We start from the raw sequence: 22,318 nt of genomic DNA, 5'->3' as shown, positions 1-22,318 counted from the left end.
TGATTACTAGTTAAAACGGTTAAAATGATGAAACTCTATATGAAGTAATTATTTAGAATGGATTCTCTCAACTTGTGCTTTGAAAGATCTCAGAAGCTGTTATGCAAAATCACTGGAGAAAAAAAATAAAGGGGGGGGAAAGAAAATAAAAACAAACCCATATACATCACTCCTATAAGACTTTCACATCAAGTCCTATAGAATGCATATATCTGCACTGAAACAGAGGGACCAGAGGGTAAATGGACAGTAATAAATGAGTCAAAAATTTAACCTTTTATTTAGTTTAAAAATCAAAAGGTCTTACAGTAACACTGCAGAAGATGGCCTATGGTTCCCACTCCACAATAAATATTAACAGCCATTCACTCTTTACAATCATCTATTGAAAATATGCAATAAAATATTATAGGAGATATAACAAAATTATTTTCTGAGCAGGATTGTAAGACTCTGAATGTTCACATTGCTATTGAACATTAAAGAAAAACTAGGCAATATTGTTACAGGAATGCTCTGCCATGATTTCCCAGTTTTGGTGATCTCAGTGCTGCCCATTCTTCCAGTTATTTGAACATTCACAGATAAGGCATGAAAAACTCCACAGAAATTGTAGGGTGACAGAACATAACAGAACTGCATAAACAGATTACAAAACCACACATTTTAAACATACACATACTAAGAATAAATTTCAGTTTCTTACAAATGTGTCTTAATTGACTACTTGGAACTTCCACTGTGAACTCAGAACTGACTTTTTTTCCTTTTAACGAAATAGTTTAGTTGAGGTAACTCAAGGACATTGAAAACATTGCCTTTGCAAAATTCTTTAGCAAAAACTTTATGAGCATTCTGTACATTATGTCTGCTACACCAGTAAGTATAACCATGCACTGAAGACTATGCACATTAAAGTAGTTTTAATGAATATTTTTATATGACTTCTAATGATATAGTTGTAATTACATCTACTTTACACTTATTAATTCTTAATTAAATTCACATAATCTGGAATAAAAGCAGCTATTTTTTGAAATAGATTACAAGCATTTAACTCACTACAGGAATGCATATTTTCTGTTTTGCTGCTTATTGGTTTTGAAGATGCTTTAAGATCTGCAGGTTTTAACTGTTTATTTTTGAAGATAAATAACATTGATTCACATCTTGAAATACAATGACAAAATTCCTACTGGGCTTTCACAGGTAAAAGGCTTAGCTTTCTCTAACAGCTGGTGGACACAAAAGTATTGCTTCAGGTTAAGTGTGCCTATTTAAGTAAATCTCATTACAGAAACTAAATTTTAATTCTACTGTGGAAATGTGGAATTTCTGTACTCCTCAAGTATAACTTAATAAAACACAGATTGAGAGGGGGAATGAGGGGCTCATTACTTAGTTATTAGTATGGGAATTGCAGTCTCTGAGATCTAATTTTTTTCCCAAAAGGGTGTAAGTGCTTGAAATGACTAGTTAAGAACAGAAAATAGTACTGCAAATTAAGACACTAATGTAATGCTGCTCATGTAGCACAGACAGGCTCTTTCAACAATTAAAGACTTGGGGATTCTAAATTCTTTACAGTAGAGTTGTCCTTTCCTACACAGTTACAGTACCTCAAGCAACTGAATATCAGACAGACTGTCTGCAGGTTTAGAGTAATAACATAATTCACAAATTAAATGAGTATTTGCTACCTACTTGGAACTTAAAATTATCTACTGTCATGTGCAGATTGGGACTGCATTTTCTGTCTCTGGTTTCCCAGTAGACAAATACCTTTTTATTCCTTAAAGGAATCATAAATGCCTTTGAACTTTTGAAGCTTTAAATAAGCATCTTTAACCACCTATAATCTTGTTTCTTCAATTTTGACTAGACTAAGCTAAAATAATGTACCAAACACAATCAAGACTCTAAAACACTCAGCTTTCGCTGACCTTTTTGTGGGTATTTGTTTGAAGCACTTTTTTTAAAGCAGGTACAAGGGTGACCTCTTGTGTTACTGTTCTATAACTGGGTCTGTTGAACTTTAAAAGATTCTTAAGAAAGAGTCATGAAATGGTATTTTTATTTTTCCCTTGGTTAAACAAAGCCATTCTTGTAAACAGCAACTCATCACATCTGTGCCTGAACAGACTGCTAACATAAACAACACTGCAGACTTACATAACTGCATACTTGGACTAGCTGAAAACTAGACAAACAGTAAATTATTCAATATATATGAAAAATACATACATATTGCAAAGCACTGAAACACCTCCAATGAAGGTTCTGTTTAAAGCCAAACTCCTGCTATACCACGAATAGCTGGCTGAAACTTAAGAACTCTTTTCTTAGTCATCTGTAAACTTCCAAAACTTATTTTATGCTTGGCATTTTTCAATTATTTCAACTGCTTAAGGGTTAAGTGTGCATATATTTACGACAGCAATTTAGCAAAAAACCATTTGCTTTTCATTCTGCAAATTCGAACAGCCACCTGAACTTCTTCAATTACCAAAATTACAATCTAGGCTTATCACATCCCAAGATCATTTTGCAATTTCAAATAAATCAATTTAAAAACAAATGCAAGGCCAATATTTTAGTAGCATTATTAATTCTTATGTACTTTTACTCTTTTTTGGGATAGTAGATTTTAGAACCTGCTCTCTAGAGTATGTAAGATCTTATTTAGAGTAGCTAACTTGCCCTTGCCTAGACATTCTAATTTTAGGTCCCACTGAAACTTCAAGTACCAAAACTGATATTTGGTAAAAAATGAAACCTATAGAGTACTTTATTTTTTTAATTTTATTTTTTAATTGCAATTATATGAATCTGGAAATTTTGAAAATACACATTTGCTAAGCAAAGGAATTACATACAGTTTATTTTAACCCAAGAGCTAACAGTATCTAATGAGTGAAATGTATTGATAGTATTTCAAGTCCCAACAGGGAGAAAAAGAATAGCATTTCACAAGTTAACTGAATTTTGTAAAACAAAAGCAAATAATTACTTCCACAGCCTTACCTGTGTGTATTCTAACATGTCGCGTTAACTGACTCGGTTTCTGGAAGGTCTTTCCACAGTGAGGACAGGAATAGGTAAACCCACTTCTGTCAATGTTTCTGTTGTAAGATCTGGTATTTGATACTCTGTCATTTAAAAAAAATATAAAATAATTAAATAATTTTAATATGGAGCATTATGTTAATGATTTTATTTTACCCCATAGTTTTTAGCACAGTGTAAACTTGCTAACATGCAGTATCAGCTGTAACACTGAAAAACCAAAGTCTATAATGATTCTAAAAGAACAATGCAATCAGTTCTTTTCTAAGTACCTACACGCACCAAGAATTTTAGTTATTCCTGTAATACAAATGTATATATCCTAGAGGCTCTCTAGAGGCATTTTCAGGGTAAATTCTGCCAGAAGTATACAGTCACTTCACAAATATTATTTTCATGGGAACTTTCAACTCTGTGCAACTCTGTTTCTTTTCCTGAACACAGCAAGTCCTTTATTCTTAACTAGAATACGAAAATCTCATGAATTTGAGTGTCAATGCACTTGCTGAACTCTATTAAGAGCAAGCTAAGAATTTAACAACCCAAATATTTACCCCTGCCCCTCAAATACAAATCACACTCTCCACAGGACCATAGTAACAGATGATATAAATTCCCCAAATTCATTTGTCTACAAATCAAACTAACCAGTTTAAATGACTGCTGAGAAACATCAACAGCAATGTGGAAAACTGACTGGAAAAAAAAAAAAACAACCTAGATTTTGCAGACCATCAAAACAACTCAGGAAAACAAGCAGAAGCCAGAAGGCAGTGGGCAAACCAGTACAGTATTGAGAGCATTCCATTATCTTCCATACTGCCAGAGTAACAACACCTATACATTAATCCAGCTTCTCAGTACTGCTTAATTCTAACTGATATCAAACAATTTTAGAATTAGCTAATGTGGAGCAAAAGTGCAAAGCACACCACCACATTGAAAGACAAGTTGTATAACAGAAGAAAATCGCAGGGAAGTAATAGTCTGTGCATAACACAAGAAATCATAAACTTCTCAAATGCTGCATCTTTCCACTCTAGGAGAACACAGATATTCAGCGTATATTTAAAGGAAAGCACATTTTCCTTTCTAATAACTTTTAAAAAATTACATGTATTTTTAAAGTCCTTTTATAACCTTACAGAATAAGCACAGTGAGGGTAATATATTTTAATTTTACATATTAATTATATCTACTAAAATTTAACGAAGTATCCATAATAAGTCAACTGAAAACTGAAAAGAAGGAGAAAGAACGGCACAGATGTTACAGCCTCTTCTTTTCACCTCAGGACAGATCTAGACCAGCCTGATCATCAGAATACACTCTTCAATGAGCAACATGTCTTAACTATATCTGCAGCACTTTAAGAACAAAACTAATATCTGATTTGTTGGCAGTTGTAGGGACAATTGTTAAAGATCAGATCACCTTCTAAATTACTTCATTATTTAGAGTCTGAATGACCATTTTCTTTTCATCAAAAGCTAAACACTGTATTTAAATTAGTATTAAACTTAAATCTAAAATCTTCACAATAGTCTTCCATACAAATGATTCAGAGAACAATTACCTTTTTGGCAACAAAAGTGCATCCACTCTAAGAAAAAAACTTAAGGGAACAAAGCTCTTCATAATTTAAAATCCTAAAAAAATCTCTGGCGCTTATTTTACACTGAAAAACAGTAGTCAAATTGATGTATGTCTTTGAAGTTTAAATACACTCTACATAATTGAGTTAGACCAAATATTAACTTTCCATAATTCAATAATTAATCTTTTCACATGCAACAATAAAATCTGAATTTCCACATTTTTCCTTTTAAAATAATTTCCGATGAAACACAGCTCTGAGCTACATTAGCTTTGTGATGAACTGGAGCGGGAACACTGCATCAAGTCACTAACCCTGCTCACATCACATGGGTTGTATTAGTACTGCTGGTTAAAGGACAGCACAGCACCAGTACAGACTGTAGTTTATTGAACACAACTGCAACATGTCTCTACATCTGAACTGATAAATAAGGTGAATGCCATATAAGAAAGTTCTGAATCCAGAAATTATCCATGCCTAGGAATATAAACAAATGATCATGAAGCACTTGGACGTCTTTTATGTCAGCATGGGGCATGCATAATACTCCCTCAAAATCACAACCATCATATTATATTCACTCCTCTATTTTTTATTCATCCAAACATCTCTACACGGGAGATGCCCACAAGAAGGAATGCTTTTTGCATGCAATATTGTACATTTATATAACCCAATACAAACATAACGTGATACTTCAAGCTCTCAAATTTCAGTTTGCAAAAATCTAAAACAACACTTGTTTCAGCCTTCTGGAACACAGCTATTAAGATCTTAGAACCTGTATCATCTGCTAACAAAAAGATCTGGAAATAGACAGTATATCTTGTTTTTAAGCACACAATTTTCCCCATCTGTTTTTTATAGAAACAAGGTAAAGATTAAGAGAGATCACCTGTCAAGACTTTAGGCTTTCTTAATGTATAAACTAAACCAATAGAACTAAATTTTTCTTCCTTCTAACTTAAAAAAATTCTCACATTCCTACAAGTAAAGTTAAACTAGAGAGCTGAAAGAAAGGACAGAACAAATATCCACCAAAAATAAGAACAGCATTTGTCAGGCTTCTTTTTTTCCCTTCCTTTTGTGCTTTTTCAGATTTACAAGAAACTCACGGGAGGTTGTGATGAGGACCACTTGCAAAAAACTATTAAACTGTGATGAACAACTTTACTTTGCAGAAGGCAATCATGAGAACTTTTGTCATTATAAGAAAGGCTATATAAAATTAATATACATTTGCTTCAATGTACTGCTATTAGCCTTTAAAATCAAAAACATGCTTCAAAAAATCACTTTGCAGCAGAAAAACTTTACCCATGTTTACAAATAGCTAGCAGATGAACTATGCTTAGTATGTGTGCCTAAATACAAAAACAGGGGGAAAAAAAGGCCTCCAAAAATAACCACCCACTTTAGCAGAGTTTTAAAAAGCAAATGCCATTTCATAATAGCATACCAAAGAAAAGAAATTATCTGCATCAATCATGGTATTTTGCTGACTAGAAATGCTACTCCTGCTTTTCCCAGCTATCACCATGAAACTAACATCTGCTCATTTTGTTACAATCCCGAGATCGTCACCTTATTTTATAGTGAGTTTTCATATGCTCCTTTAGCTGTGAGGAAGTTTCAAATTCCTTTTTGCAAGATTTGCAGCTGTGGATCCTACTGCCTGCCAATTCTTGACGATGTTCTTCCATGTGTATGGACAGCTGACTCTGTAAAGTGAATTCATCTCCACACTCTGAACAGATAAGATTCTGAAAGAGATAATAGACACTGATTTTTAAAAATATTCCCAAACAGCGGTACATCCACAAGCTTTGCTCAAGCAGATTAATGTATCCTTCTATAGACACTGTCAGCTGGAAGCAAGCAGTAATGAAAGTATACAGCAAAAAAAGTTTATGAGTCCCATAATATAAATCATGAACAATAATCACTGCAAGATTATTTTAATATTTATATTTTAAGAAACTCCACTGAAACTGAATTCTGAAAAAATTTCACATGGCAGCAGAAACAAGCACCACCAGTCTCTCTTTCCTTAGTAGGTTGGTTCAAGACACAGAGAGAAACTTACCTCAGCGCCACCACACTATGGTTTACAGAAACATTTGTAACAAATGCTACTTTCTAACCACAAGCATCTTAACTGTAGAGTCAGGGATTTCTAACTTTTACTTGTTAAAATTATATAGACTGTCACTTTTAAACAGTAATCCCACTACAGTTAGTACTGAATTTTCTTAAGCTATCTTCACAGAAAAGCCGACAGAAATCAACAGGGACACATAATGCTTCTTGACAGATAACCCATTAATTTTACAGCAGCGTTAAACACACCATTTTCCAGTTATATTATTATTCCATGTCATTTAGAATGGAAATTATACTTCTAATGTTTAATGCAAAACTATTGCCACTTCTCTGAAATTCAGAGGCAGAATCAAAGTCACATATTGTTTAAATGAAAACTAAAAGCTCTTGACTTCTTTTTGTTTTATGAAATCCTTTATTTTTATTTGTCATTCTATCTTTATTATCTTTATTTAAAAAATCTAAGCTGAGAGTTAAGCTTAAATGTCTAAAAATGTCCATTATCTCTGTTCCTCACCGGTGTGTGTAAGTAACTTCAGACAGTTTACTTTTCAGTAACTGTGATTATCACTGCAAATGGAAATGTTTTTTATTCTCCCCCCTTTTGTTCCCCTCCATAAATGATCAAGAAGAAAAATAAAAACAAAACAACAGAAAACAATAGTGGTCTAGTGGTAAAGGCGCGTCGCTATCACCTCCGAGACCCGGGTTCGATTCCCGGTCAGGGCCACTCCCGGGCAGGTGGGGCTCATTAGCCCTTAAAGGCAACCCACCTACGTCCTAAGGACCTCGCTGCCACTGTCCAAGCTCGCTTGGCCCCGGCAGATGAACCTTAGGATTAAAGGGTGGGCTCAGTTCCGCGCACACTGTGTCTCACCTAAAAAATCCAATGCGCAGGCTGGAAGGTGTAAAGACCTTCCCCGGATCTTCACTCGTGAAGACTGGCCATTATTTATTATCATTTAAATAAGGAATTGACAAGAATGTTTTAATCATGAGGAACACAGGTATGCAGTATTATTTTTAAAATGTTTTGACAATAAATTTCTTCCTGAAGTCTAAAAAAAAAAATTCTGCAGTATCACCAGACATTTCCACAAAAAAGCTTAAGAAGCTGAAGCCCTTTGATGAAAATAATTACCAACTCAAAAATTGCTTGTTTAATCTAACCTACATGTTCTTATTACCGGATTCAAGTTACCATGTAAGACAACAAATAATACTTTCTTTTCTAGGACATACACTCAAATCTGAATACTTCTTACTGAAAAATATTGTTCTTACATAACAAATTCAGTTTATGATGATCCTTATGAAAACCTCCTGAATGACAGCTAGTGCCATCATCAATACCCTCTGCTTCAAGTTCAAATTCCAGATCTCCTACAGGTCCTGGGCATAAGTACTGGGTAAGTTATTCCTGCAGTTCTCTGTAAATTAATTGTTACATTCATCTTCGGTTTATCATAAAATTATTGGGTATTATGAGAACATATTCATTGGCAATTGAAAGGTATTCATATTTTTATAAATTTAATATTCAAGCTGCAGATTGAATTTTAAATTAGAAGGCATCACACAGCCTATTCTTCTGACATCTGCAAAATCAGAGCTGCTGAAGTGCATGAAAAATCACTTAGTGACAGGAATGAATACCAAAAGTCACTCTCAGGTGTCTTTCTTGATGCTTAGTTTCCTTATTCTGATGTTTTTAGCAATTTATAAATTGAGTTTCCTTAATAATACCCATTAAGCCATGTATCATTATAGATACATTAACATGGAACAAAATTGAACTCAAGGCCACTTAACTTGGCTGTGTACACGATAAAACATGAACTAAAACACAACTAAAGAAGGAATACAATCTCTACACATGGTATGCCCTGCCTGGCTTAGAAAAGTACAAACTGGCCTATTATCCCAAACTTAGTGGTCAAAACTGCTTGTAAAGCTGTCTGCAGTTGGCATGAAGAAACATACCACTGTTATGTTTATGATCAGAGGTCAGATGATAAAAGTGCATGCTTGGTTCAGCTCCAATTGTCCAACACAAAGTGTAATTTTAAAAAAGCCTTCACAGGGGAAAGAAGCAATTACTTGATGGAAAACTTGGTATTTTGGGCAACGTAATCAATTCTGGCAACTGCAATAATGCAGTAATGCCTATAAAGTGTGCAAAACACCACTACGTATTAACTGTTTGCTAAGAATTCAACCAACGCCTTCTAAAAATGGGAAATTAAGTTTTGAGAGGGAAAGGAACACGAAGCATTCTCAAGTGAAATAACCACTCAAAAACAGAGGTGCGAGTTGTAGATAAGGCAATAACTTCATCTCTTTCTATAGATGGTGAGACTGCCTCACCACAACATCTGCCATCAATCACGATCACCCAGATTATTACATATGGGCTTATCAATGTAGATGAAGTCACAGAAATACCTTCAAAATAAAAGTATTTGTAAATAACCAATCATTTACTATTTATATATATATGTATGTCAAACGTCCACAGATTTTCTTTGTTAACAAAGACATGATGAGAATACTTAGTTATATCCAGCTTACTAATTTTTCTAACTATTATTAAAACAGACTCCCCACTAAAAGCTTTTTATTTCTTTTGAATCAAATAATTTATTCAATCATCCAATCTAAAACATACAGGTAAGGGATTAAATACAACTATTATGACATGTCTTTTTAAAATTTCAAGTTATAAAGTTTAATTAATTACCTCCTCTTTCTCATGTAACATTATATGAGCTTTCAGACTGGCTACTCTGGAGAATTTCTTGTTGCACACAGGACACGTAGGATCTTCGCCATTGTGAGTACATTTATGAAGTGTCAAGTTGAATTCAACATTAAATGACATCGGACACTGGTCACATCGGTGAGGCTGTTGGTTAAAATCACAAAAAATAAAGACAAAATTCAATCTTCCCTTAAGTTACGTATACCCCAGGTGACACATATAACCATACAAATCAAAATGTTAAAAAGAGAAGAGCAGTTCAAGTACCTACATATGATAACAATCCTAAACAATACCAATCTTAATTATTTTATCTCCTTTGCATCTCACTACTGAAAATACAAATACAGCATTTCAAGAGCATGTGGGGAAAGAAAGCAGGGGAATGAAATAAAGCAGAGGTTCAAAACTGAGACTGTCCGAGGAGAATGAAGTTAGCAGGAGAGAGGAACGAGCAGGAGATGGAAATATATTTTCCTACTTTAACTGTGATCATGATTCACCCAGAGGGTGGTTGGGTGCAGGTTCCCCAGGAAAGTGGTCCCAGCATCAAGCCTAACAGAGTTCAAGAAGCATTTGGACAACTCTCTCAGGCACATGGCATGATTCTTGGGGCTGTGGTGTGAAGGCACAGGAGCTAGACTCAGAGATCCTTGAGGATTCCTTCCAACTCCGGATATTCTATGATTCTGTAATATCTTCTTAACCAAAATTAATAACTAAAGCAGCAAAGCAGTTAGTTTATGCTAGGATAGACTGCTCTTCAGTTGGTATCTGCACAATTAGTTTTCATTTTTTAAGCACACCTTCACTTCTAGATATAAAGGCTCATACAAAACTGCGTAATAGCATGGTTTTAACAACCATATATCAACTTTACAACACTGAATCTTCTGTAAGTTGTTCTTTGTATACATAAATTATCTCAAAGTGCTACATTTTGTAAAAATTAATCTGTATGTACTACCTCAAAAAGCAAAAAAATTATTTTTCCATAATACATAAGTAGTTCCAGCTTTGTGAAATAGAAAGCAAGGAAAAGAAATTACATACTTCGCATTACAGATGCAACCTGTGGCAAAAGTTTAATTTAAAAAGTCGTTCCAGTCTTAATCACATATCTGTTTTTTTCTCATTCTTTCCTAAATTTGATTTGTAAGCAGCTAAAGTGATGACATTAATCTACTGACTAATACATACGTACTAAATTAGTTTGCTAGTGAGGTTCAGTTAATCAATTTAAGTATTATTTTCTTTTTATTGCTAATGTACAGAATTGCTTCCAAAATTTGATTGAAAGAAACCCATACACTTTCTCATCCAACTGAATATTTTATAAGTCAAAGATAATAGCTAAAATTAAAAATTACTGATCTGGAAAGAGCAATCTAACTAAACAACATCAAAGTAAGGTCCTGTCTCAAAGAAAACATGAAAGAGAAGGAACTTAACAAAACTCTGAGGTCCCCAAGTAGTAATTATTAGTGGTGTGATTAAAAAAATGGAAAAGATGTCTTGTGTTAGCTTTACTTGACAGTATATGAAAATATCATTATACCCTGGTTATATCTACTAGAATTCATACCTTGTCATTTTGCTCATGATCCCTCATATGGCGCTGGAACTGGGTCTCTTTTGGAAAAGACAGCAAACAAATCTCGCACTTATGGAAGTTAGGTGCTTGGTAGGGAAAATTTCCGTTCTCTATATTCGGTGTCAGAACATCATCTAAAAAACAAGAATCAAAACATTTGTATAAAGTCATATTTCATCTACTTATAATTTACTGTAAAAACCAGGAATTTTTTGAAGCTGAAACTATTTCAACTCCTCCAAGATTTTGATTTATACAACACTCTAAATTCAAGGGATCTTGCAGATCTCAGTCAAAAACATTACTGCTTTCATTGACAACAGATCAACCAAATATATCCATACCTCTAACTGCCAGTTGCTAAAGAGATAAACAATCATCTTTTCCCAGTAATTTGAAACAAATTCTTTCTGTGCTTCATACACACTGGTCAAATTTGCAACAGAACAGAACTCTTGCCAGATACACTGGGTATGAGTAAGATACTGCCAGGGGTTACTTGTGTAACTAAGACTTTCATGTGTCTCTAAGACTTTTAAAATTACATAGTCAGCAGTTCTGACTGTATAGGTTTTCTGCCCTTCCCCACTTCTTTCTCTCTCTCTCTTTTTTTCACTTAAGAAAAATTTGGACATCTTTTCTTTCTTCTACACTTAGTGATGTAAAACCTTTATTAAAACTTATATTAAAACCTTTAGAGTTGTAAAACCTCTCATTATTTCTGTTAAAAAAATCTCACTGTTTCAAATGGCTGAGAGAGATGCAATAAACTGCAAGTCAGACTGTGTACACATAAAGTCAATGAAGAAAGAGATGTATTTTTTCTTTAGACCCAGTCTAAACCCATACAATTTTCTTGTTTTGAACTCCTAAAATCACGTAACTTTTGATATACAAGTTGCAAGCTTCTATATCCTCTTGCTCAAATGGCCAGTCCAACCTATAAATACTTTATGATATGCAGAAAATATTAATTCAACTACGTTAAACACATTTTACATTTGAGAAGATACCGTATTACTACAGAAGTTATCTTTATTTAAGAATAACTTGAAGAAAAGCAATTGGCAGGAGGACTTATCGTTATCACTCAAAGCATTATTATTAACATGAAAATAAAAATTGATTGACTTGTGCTGCAGGTTAGGGATATTCAAGACAAAAAATCTACAGAATTCAGTTTCAAACATTGCTACAGCTCCAACTACATCAACAACAGACCACAAAAAGAAGTCAATACTGATTCTGTTATCTAGATACACAAGACCTGATGTTTCTCTTTAAGTTAGTACTTTCCACTATGAACGTAAGAATTAGGCACAGGGAGTAACAATACAAATAGAAGTTTACAGCATCCTGTTTACATTTCCTCAGAGGAAATAAAAAATTACAATTCATATAGTATTTCTGCTCAGTACTGCACCCACTTCAAAGTCCTGTCTCATTCAGCACAACATTTACAAGGGAAAAAAAAAAATCAGTACCTTATGTCCTGACCGTATTTTTTTCTTGCTAAAATTCTCATAAATAAACTTTAAAAGCTTGTAGTTGAAGAAGCTGTAGGAAACATTGCAGCACAATATATTTTGGGCAAGAAGTAAAAACAATGTCCTAGTGACTTACACTTCCAATTTCTGGACTGAGATGCCCAATTAATTTCTGCTTTGCAAACTTTAGTTATAAAGTATTTCTCTGTAACAGAAAGATATAAGTACCACAAATATTTATGATGTGTTAACCTACTGCATCTTTTAACAGACTCTCAGCTGTCCATTCATAGTATATGCAGACACTATCAATAACAACCCTGAAATGGTCACATTTCTTCAATAACTGAAAACCACAGCTTTAACTAAAAGACACAGTCCTTTAACCATCCTTGTGATAAATATGCCTGAATTGAATAAAGGACACAAAATCAGTTTCTGTAAATAGTTGCAGGACAAGAGATGGGGAAGAAAAATCTACTCCAATACTTGGGCTATATGAAAACGTAATGTGGAAGGCCTTCTGTTCCCCTAGAAAAAGGAGTAATTGTTCAACCCCCTGAAAGCCTGACCTCCCACTTTAAATTGGCAACTGAAAAATGACCCAATCCATGACTTTAGAAAGGCCTTCAAGCCTTCTCCTTCAACCAAAGAGATTATTATCTTTAAAGTCACTCTTAAGATCAAAGACATCAGATAATATACAAAAACAATGCCTAAGCAACTGAAGTAGCTAAAGTGTAACACTGACATCAAAGGTGCTAACTTGGAAACAGAAAAAGCAACATGCTCACTGTGTCTGAATAACATTACTAAGTGACATCGGGTTTGGTTCAGTAACATTTTCTAGGTATTATTTTCATTAAAACGTGTATCACAACTGTCATATTGATTATTTATCTGTAATATCGACTATAATACTGATTAATCTACAGGCTGTGAATTTTCTTCTGGAATCCAAAAAGAAGTTTACCTATATAATGAAAAATTAAATATCTTGTGATGTTTCAACAGAATTTGATGACTATAATTCCATAAAATCTGATTGCAGAGATATACAAGAAGACAGTATTTTAATTTTTCTTTAAAGAGATGGAAATTATTAACATTAAAATAAACAGAAAGGGATAACAAGATAAACAGAAAAGACACTGTCAATTAAAATTAACAAACAAGTGAGCTACATTTTGACTTTTCAGGCAGGTGTTCCAGATTCAAGAAGTATGGCTTGAGTCTGTCTTTATTTCAAAGTAAAAATGAAATAACATTTTGACAAAGCTTTTTGCTAGAATTAATATCCAGATGAAGACTTTATTTACACTGATACCTCTATTATAAAAGTCAAAGTAATAACCTAAAATACTGCATTTTAATTAATTAATAAACCTCGATGAAAAGGTGCAAAGCTTAAAATACTGCCATTTATTAATATGAATTGCATGGAAACAGTGTAGAATCTACTGTCACTTTCTATTTTTTTCCAATTTGCGTGTTAGTCTAGCTGCAACATAAATCAACCTTACTACATCACAGCCTGAGAGAGACAGTCAAGTATCCATACAATTAAACTAAAGAGGGAACACTTAGCTCATTATGCACTGTCAAACACATTTTTGCCTGTATGTACTTTCAAATGAACAGTTTGCCCACAGTGCCCATAGACAGTAGAATCAGATTTGTGAAGTACCAACCGATGATAACAAACTTTCAGTTTAAAGATGGTCTTATTTAAATATTCTTAATGTTACAACCTGTACTTTCTATTTTAAATTTATTGGCCCTCATAGAGCAGCAGCAATCACTTCGGGTCAACTCAGCTGTGCCACAGCCTTCACCAACACTTGACCTCGGGAGTTGAGTCAGCAAGCAGGTGCTCTCTGCTATAAGCCACTGATGACAACTCAGCGTGGAAGGAGGAAGACAGAATTAGAGCACTCCAAGCCATTCCCTCCTTATGTAAGCAGCACTGTGCCTCATGGCAGCCTGCAGTCCTCTCTGCAAGGCGCAGATGGACTCATTCAGCTGTGAATGCAGCACAGCCTTATTAGATCTCTAATAACCTCCTCGCATCTGACTGAGAGGACACTGCGAATAAAGCGCTCAAGCTTGTGAAATTCGCAGATGAAAACTTGTCACTGAAGTTAAATGGCAGCTGGCAAGCCTAGGGACAAAAGGGTCTGACCCTATCAAAACCTATTTACTAATTTATGAGTGGAAAGAAAGTGGTAGGACAGGAGAACAAAACAGGGATGGCAATACTGGCGTTTCCTCATACTACACTTGAACCCACAGAACACAAATGATAATGAATCATTAAAACATTTTGCCTAGTCCTGCAATCATAAAAGAAACAGTTTACTTTAAATTTTGCTCAGTACTCGTAAACAAAAACTCATGGCTTCTGATGGGAAGAGCAGGGGAGAGACCAACTCTCAGTCCACATATCAAATCAAAATCCAGAAATCAATCAAGATTTGCTTGTATAAGACAATGTAGTTTTATTACATTTTGGTCAACATACAATCAGGAATGTAAAGTAGTACCAGTCCATACACTTGGCTTCCAGGAGTGCACTGCTGGGATAGACATCCAGGGGCCAATCACTCAGCATGTGCCAACATAAAGCAGCTGCACTCCTTTCAGGAGCAGATGACTCCAGCCATTGCACAGCTACACTAATGCACTGCAGCAGCAGAGAAGCCTGACAGGACACGGAATTAACAGCTCCATCATAGCTGGTTAGATGCTAAATGGATTGCATTGGGTCTGGCTGGGATGGAGTCAACTTCCTTCCTATCAGCTGTGTTTTAAATCTTTGACTAAAGGCAAACATTTGCCTTTGCATCACTTGGTTGGGCTTTTTTTCTTAGTTGGTGATTCAGCTGGCTTGAGGGTTTTTGGTTTGGTTTGGGGGTTTTTACCTTTTTATTTTTCTTTTTTTTTAAACTTTATTTATTAAACTGTCTTCATTTCAAACTACAAGCTTTTTCTTGCTCTTGCTATTCCTGTTCTCTCTCTCACCCTACTGTGAGAGTGAGCGAATGGCTGGAGGATGTTTAATGGCTGGCCGAGGTCAACCCACTACATAGATATCCACACCATTCACATCATCTTAATCTACACAGATAACTGAAAATATTGGCACCAACTTTGATAGCTTCATCTGACACTCAGGTAAATACTGCCATATTTATTGTTAAATACTCCAAAACGGGAGTTACACTTTTTTTCCACAGTTGCATATGAATATACCAAGCCATCGTTTTTCAGCTGTTTGTTTTTATATGATTTGGATATATCCTGGCTGAGACCATGACCCTTAGCTGTGCCCAGACACTACAGTGTTAACAGAAACTTCTGAATGAAGTAAATGATTTACTACATGATCGTGCTTCTCCCAGGGAGTGAACAAAATCCAACTACAGCAAAAAAACTCACAAGAAAGACATGAGAGGTCTCAAATAGAAATTTTAATTATATCTGGAAGCACTTAATGCATATGAATAAATGAGGTATGAAGGTATCAGCACAAGTGCGATAGGGAATAAAATTTCTGCAATTGGCAGAAAGCTAGAGAGAAGGGACAGGAGGGCTGAAGTTATCACACAGACAGAACTTAAACACAAGTCATTCAACTGCATAATTACTTGGGAAAAGACACACACATATTTCAAGCATAGTGAGGAACCAGCATGGAATTAAAGCACACCAGTATAATCCAAGTTTATCATCTTCTCCCTAAGACCCAACACACCCCTCATAAATAACCACAGGTTTTCTTACTGCAGAATAGTTAAACAGCCAAACAACAGTATCACTATTAAAATCTAATGATTGTCTTTTTTAAGGCAAAAGTTTGGGCAGTTGTCCTCCTGTATGTTTTAAAAAGGCATTACCTATACCTGTTGTATTTAAGAGACTTAGAGCACATCACACAAGCAGTACCTCAAACTCTTTATTGTTGCCTGCGAGACATGACTCCCCCATTCTCTTCTTGTCAGTCAAAGGTCACTACATAACACCCTAATACACAACTACTAAAATAATCTATATAGCAAAAATTTGGTAAGACTTCACTTGGGAGTTCAAGTTTCAATTTGCTTCAGTTATAGAAAAGTGGAATGTAAAGCCTTCAAAATTACCTTCTCCTAATTCAATACACTCATACCATAAATGATGCTAGAGGACTGACAGGCAGCAAACAAAATACAGCCAGCCAGCTCTGCAGAGCTATGTCATCTTCTGTTTCTCAGCTTTGTGTATTTAATATTTACCACTTTTCATATGTGAAATATGTTACAATTCAGGCCCCCTGAAGGCACAAAATACTCAAGTTTTAACTGCACTCATAAAAGAATTCAGTTCAAACTTGTGCAAAAGTGGTCTTTAGGTTTAATACGTGACATACACTCTAGGCTTAAAAAATGCTTCAGTATGTCCTGAAATGTTTCATTTTGCTGTTCAAAGAATTCCTCCTCTGCTAATTGAAAAAGATCTCATAGTCATGAAGGTCAAAATTGCTCATTTCATGTTACTGCTATTGAGTGACAAACATCACAGTACAACAGAAAGGACCTCTCTCTGGAAGGAGACTTCACAACTTCCTTCTGTAACCAATGCCAGTACTCAGTCACCCTCACACTGAAGAAGTGTTTCCTTATGCTCAGACAGAACCTCCCATTTTTCCGTTTGTGCCCAGAGAAGTCAAACTGAACAGTTCAATTGAGTAAAAAAAAAAAAAAAAAATCGTTGCAAAATAGTTTTGGGGAAACACTACAATGACAAAAAAAGATTATCTCAGAATAGCAGCTATTGAGGTCATGATATTGTTTTGACTATTGCTGTCTAGAGTTCATTTTTTTAATCCAATATATTTAATTTTCTTAGAACAAAGAACTTGTTCTAGTCTTTGACATGCATGGTGGTTAAAGAAGTCTAAAGGAAGCTGCATAACATTACGAATTCACCTTTATTTTCTCTCAGAGATGCATCACCATAAGCATACAGACTGTACAACTACAGAGCAACACTTCTCTTCCATGGTAGACATCAGCATAACAAGGATGTAGGAATTCCAAGGACCACACGAAAAAAGAACCGAAAAATGTACGATTTCCTAAGTAAAAGATATGAAATTTATTTTTGCAAACACCTGTTTTCTAAAAAAAAATTCCTTCTGCTAAAAGTGAAGCCTATACTTCACTTGCACAACTAGTTTTCAAAGTCTGTCAGTCTATATCTAAATGGGACAAACAGCCAAATGTCCTGAGAACATAAAATTCCTTAATTCAAGCTGTCCTGTTCAGCCAGAGCTTCCTCATTCATGACCTCTTTTTGTCACACACAAGTGTAGAAAAAAACATGACACTTGCCAACACTGACTTTGCTGTTTTCCCAAACCACTGAAATCCGAAGGACGAAAGGCACCAGAACCCACAAAATTTGCCTAAGCAGGGACAGTCATTGCAGTTACAGATCTCTCTGAATCCTCACGGTAGCCCCACACCCTGTAATACTAAACTGCTGTCTGCAAACTACCTCTATGAAACAATTTCGTTAGTAAATGAGCAAATTTCTTTCAAAAGAAATAAATACGTGAAAAATACAGACTGTGATGAAACTCACATTAAGTCCTGGCAGCCATATACATCTCTTACCATAGGAAGAGTCTAAGATCAAGACCCAACTATAAGCAAAATTAACACAGTTACTAGGAACTTCTTCTGGACAGCCTGTCTCAGTTTTGATCTTTTTCTCCTTCGTGCATCAAGCCATTACTACAGGAGCTTATGCATGTATGACATGTGTACCCTTTCAAGAACTACTAGAGAATTAAGTAGGTATTTGAGTTCAAGTAAACTTTAAAAAAGCCCAAACCCTCAACCTCTAAAGCTGATAACAGCAAAAGTTCTTTGGGACTGTCTTTACATATTACTTAGTGATCTAAAGCTGAGATAAATGGTCCCAACAGAAACAACAAAAGAAAAAACCCCAAACACTTCTCATTGAAAACTGCGGCCCATATGGCTTTCCGCACAGTAGAAGACATTTTATCCAACTTCCCAACATTCACCTAACAGCACAGCAGTTATTTTTCGCCTGTCAGCACACTTCAATCCTACAAAAAAAGTATTCTACAGAAGGCTCACCTACACGTTCCCCTTGCAGAGCCAGAGCTCATCTGCAAGCATCGAGAAAACCAGGCATTCTAAATATATACTAAAAATATTAATTGGCTTTGTATGACAGAAATAATCACAGTATTCAGATGCTTTATGAAACCTCACTCCGTTCTACTGGAAAAAAAAACAAAAACCACACACACAAAAAAAACCCCCAAAATCTACTGCTAAGGCCTTGTGCTGAAAAAGTCACAGATAAGGGTTTCAGGCCTACCTGAAACACGGTATTTTTGCAATTTATAGGCCTTAATCAGATACTGCTCATAGAACCCCAGTAACATCAGCAGGAATGAACTGCACTAAAGAGCCATAAAACTCACTAGATACCAACTACTGTCAGAAAAATCCCTATCAAAACCAATCCTGCCCTGAAGTACTGTCCAGTCATCGACAACACTAAAACGCAATCAAAAATTTTAAAATCGAATACACGATCGGGAAAGAAAATCGGGGGGGGGGTGATGTTTTGGGGGTTTTTTTAGACATATACCCACAAAGAAAACGACTACAAGGATGTTTTTTAAGGCCTCAAAAAAAAAAAAAAAAAAAAAGAACGCCTTTCTCCTTGCAAATCAGAGAAGTGGACGAGTTGAACCCCATTTTCCATTTGTTTATCATCCTTTATTCGAAGCTCTCGTTAATGTGGCCGGGGGGAGGAGGAGGAGGAGGTAAGGAGAGGAGCGGCGGAAGGAGCCGGAGCCTTCCCGTCCTGGCCGCCGCCAGGAGGCCCGGGCTCTTTCCCCGGCCCTTCCCGCCGGCCCGGCGCCGGGACTGGACCAAAGAACGAGGAGGCAAGCGAGGAGGAGGACGGCCAGGGCCGACAAACCCTCCTCCACCGGCCCCCACAGCCGCGGCCCCGCTGCCCGGGCGGGAGGCGTCCCGGCCCCGGCCCCGGCCTCGGCCGCTGCCCGCCCGGTATCATTCCGCAGGGCCGGGCCCGGCTCCCTCCGCTCTCCTCTCCTCCCCTCCGCCCGCCCGCCTGTACCCTCGCACAATAGACCCGGCCTTCCTCCCCCATATCCGGGGACTATATGCGGAGCCCGCGGAGGCTTCTCGCCTCCCACCCCCGGGCGCGGGTCGCGCCCGCCCGGCCGCACTCGTTACCTGCCTCGGCGCCGGGCTCGCCGCTCTCCCCGCCGGGCTCGGGGGGCCGCCCCCTCGGCATGGCCGCCCCCTCCTCCCCGTCCCTCCCGCCCCCCCGGCGCACGCACACACACACACTTGGCACCGGCGGAGGGAGGGGGACGGAGGGGCGGGGACGAGCGGGCGGGCCCGGCCCTACACAGGGGCGGCGGGGGCGGGCGGCGGCGCTGCCGGAGGGGGCACGGGCGGGGGCGAGCGGGCGAGGCGCGGCGAAGGCGGCGGGGAACTCACGGCAGGGCCGGGCGGGCGGGCGGGGGGCACGGGCGGGTGAGGGCGGCGGCGGCACACAGTGCGCATGCGCCCGCCCGGCCGCCGTGGTGAGGGGGGGGGGAAGGTCGGCACATCCGGGAGCGGTGGCGGGCGGGGCCGGGATGGCGCCCGAAGGAGCTGGAGCCCGAGTGGGCATGGAGTAGAGGCTGGACGGTGTCTCCGCGCTTCCCGAGCGCCGGGTCCGGCACGGCGGGTCTGCTTGCCGGCAGGAGCGTCCCGCCTGGACGCGTTGGTGTGTCACCTGCTTTAGGTGACCCTGCGTTGGCAGGGAGATTGGGCTTGGATGATCTCCAGGGGGCATTCCAACACTTAACAATTCTGTGGTTCTGTGCGGGCTGGAGTCTCGCTTTCAGAGCCCAGAAACTGGCGCCAAAGGCGCGTGGTTGATGGCCTCAAGTTGTGTCGGGGAGGTTTAGGTTGTGTGTTAGGAAAAGGCTTTTCACCCGGAGGGTGGTTGAGTGCTGGAACAGACTCCCCAGGGAAGTGGTCACAGAACCAAGCCGGACTGAGTTCAAAAAGCGTTTGGATGATACTCTCAGGCACATGGTGTGACTCCTGGGGATGGTCCTGTGCAGAGCCAGGAGCTGAACTCGATGATCCTTCCAACTCTGCATGATTATGTTCCCTGCGGGAGATTGTTCCTTGCCATCCCCTCCTGCATCCTCCCTGAATTACTTGTTTTTTAGGCTGAGGTGTGCATAACGTGAGCACATGGGGCTCGCCTGGTGGCCAGGAACACATCTTCCTCCAGGGCAGACATGGTTTGCTGCTGCTGAAGGTCTGGCTGTGCCCTGCCCGAGCTCTGCTGCCTGAACCATGTGCTGACTGGAGAGATCATAGAATCAGAGAGCAGTTTGAGTTGGAAAGTAGTTTGAGGGTCATCGAGTTCCAAGCCTCTGTCAGGGGCAGGGACACCTCCCACTAGCCCAGGTTTCTCAAAGCCCCAGCCAACCTGGCCTTGAGCACTTTCAGGGATGGGGCAGCCACAGGTTTCTCCAGGCAACTTGTTCCAGTGCCTCACCACCCTCACAGTTAAGAATTTCTGTTGAATATCTAATCTAAATCTCACCTACTTCAGTTTTAAGCCATTCCCCCTTGTTATATAATTTCCTGCCAGAAGACCCTCTCCAGATCTTGATGGGGGTTGTCATAAAAGGTCACTGGTTTATTTAATAGCGATTTTTGGGTGTCATAAGCCATAGCATTTGATTCTGCCCCTTGTAACTTGTGTGTAGTGAAAGTGTGCTTACTGTAAAGGTATCAAGAAAGTGGTGTATGCTTTATTGACAGCTTGTTCAGCACTTCATAGATTTCATGGCCTCCAAAGACACTGCTCCATGTCATCTTTGAATTCATTATTTCGGCTTCTAAGACAAGGTTTTTATTACACATCTTTCTTACTAAATAAAAATACAAAATACTGACTTTTGATGTGTGACTTGATTAATCTTTTTCCTTGATGTCAATAGTTTGACATATTTAAAATTCTAAAGCTTTCTCTGAGTTACATTTTCTTTCTGCACCTTTTAATTTTTAAATGCCCTTTTAAAATGGGTGTGTTTCTGTACTGAGGGAAATGCTATGCGAATACTGCCTGCAGTGATAAAACTACCGTTTCTGGGTTTTTTTTGGCTACTCAAGTCTAACACCCGAGGATTGATCCAAAACCCATTTCCACTGAAGCAGGCTGCTGCTGCTTAGTTGCTAAACTGTTAAAATGCTTAAGTTGCTTTCAGGATATCCCTTTTTTTCTCCCCATCCCATACACCAGCACACGACCAGTTTTTTAATTACGAACTATGTAGTGTTTCAATAGCCTGTATTAAAACACATTTCATATGATGTAGTCTTAGTTAACCAAGCTGGATGATCCTGTCCTCATTTATTACGTTTATTACTTTAATGTCACTTTCTGCAGTCTCTGAAAATTGTATGAATCAGGTACTTCAGACCCCTGATCAAAAAAATAGGGCAGGCTTGGTATTGATATCTGTAATCTCTGGTAACAAAGCATTACTTAGTAATGTTGTCATCTTTGAATGTTATTATCACTTTGTCAATTCATATATCTTGTTCTGTTGCAAATGAGTTAGAGCCTTTCAGATAACTAA

General features: G+C 37.8%; 1 protein-coding gene across 4 annotated transcripts in view; it reads right to left on the bottom strand.

Annotated features, from left to right (window-relative positions):
• The window catches only part of ZNF236 (zinc finger protein 236), a 73,960-nt gene extending 53,934 nt beyond the window's left edge, over positions 1-20,026 (bottom strand). For 3 of the 4 annotated variants that reach the window (XM_050329951.1, XM_050329961.1, XM_050329979.1), the window contains exons 1-5: positions 19,899-20,026; positions 11,117-11,259; positions 9,511-9,675; positions 6,252-6,430; positions 3,025-3,149 (exon numbers count right to left, since the gene is read on the bottom strand). In XM_050329951.1, coding sequence (XP_050185908.1) covers positions 3,025-3,149; positions 6,252-6,430; positions 9,511-9,675; positions 11,117-11,259; positions 19,899-19,959 — 673 coding nt within the window. In that variant the 5' untranslated portion in view covers positions 19,960-20,026. The remainder of the gene's footprint in view (positions 1-3,024; positions 3,150-6,251; positions 6,431-9,510; positions 9,676-11,116; positions 11,260-19,898) is intronic. The other variant, XM_050329970.1, reaches the window with a different exon arrangement.
• Positions 20,027-22,318: the final 2,292 nt, after the last annotated feature.

Source organism: Myiozetetes cayanensis, unplaced genomic scaffold, assembly GCF_022539395.1.
Source record: "Myiozetetes cayanensis isolate MyiCay16 unplaced genomic scaffold, myiCay2020 scf1, whole genome shotgun sequence".
NCBI classification, from domain to species: domain Eukaryota; kingdom Metazoa; phylum Chordata; class Aves; order Passeriformes; family Tyrannidae; genus Myiozetetes; species Myiozetetes cayanensis.
The sequence above is the reverse complement of the archived record's forward strand: the minus strand, read 5'-3'. Positions and strand labels throughout refer to the sequence as shown.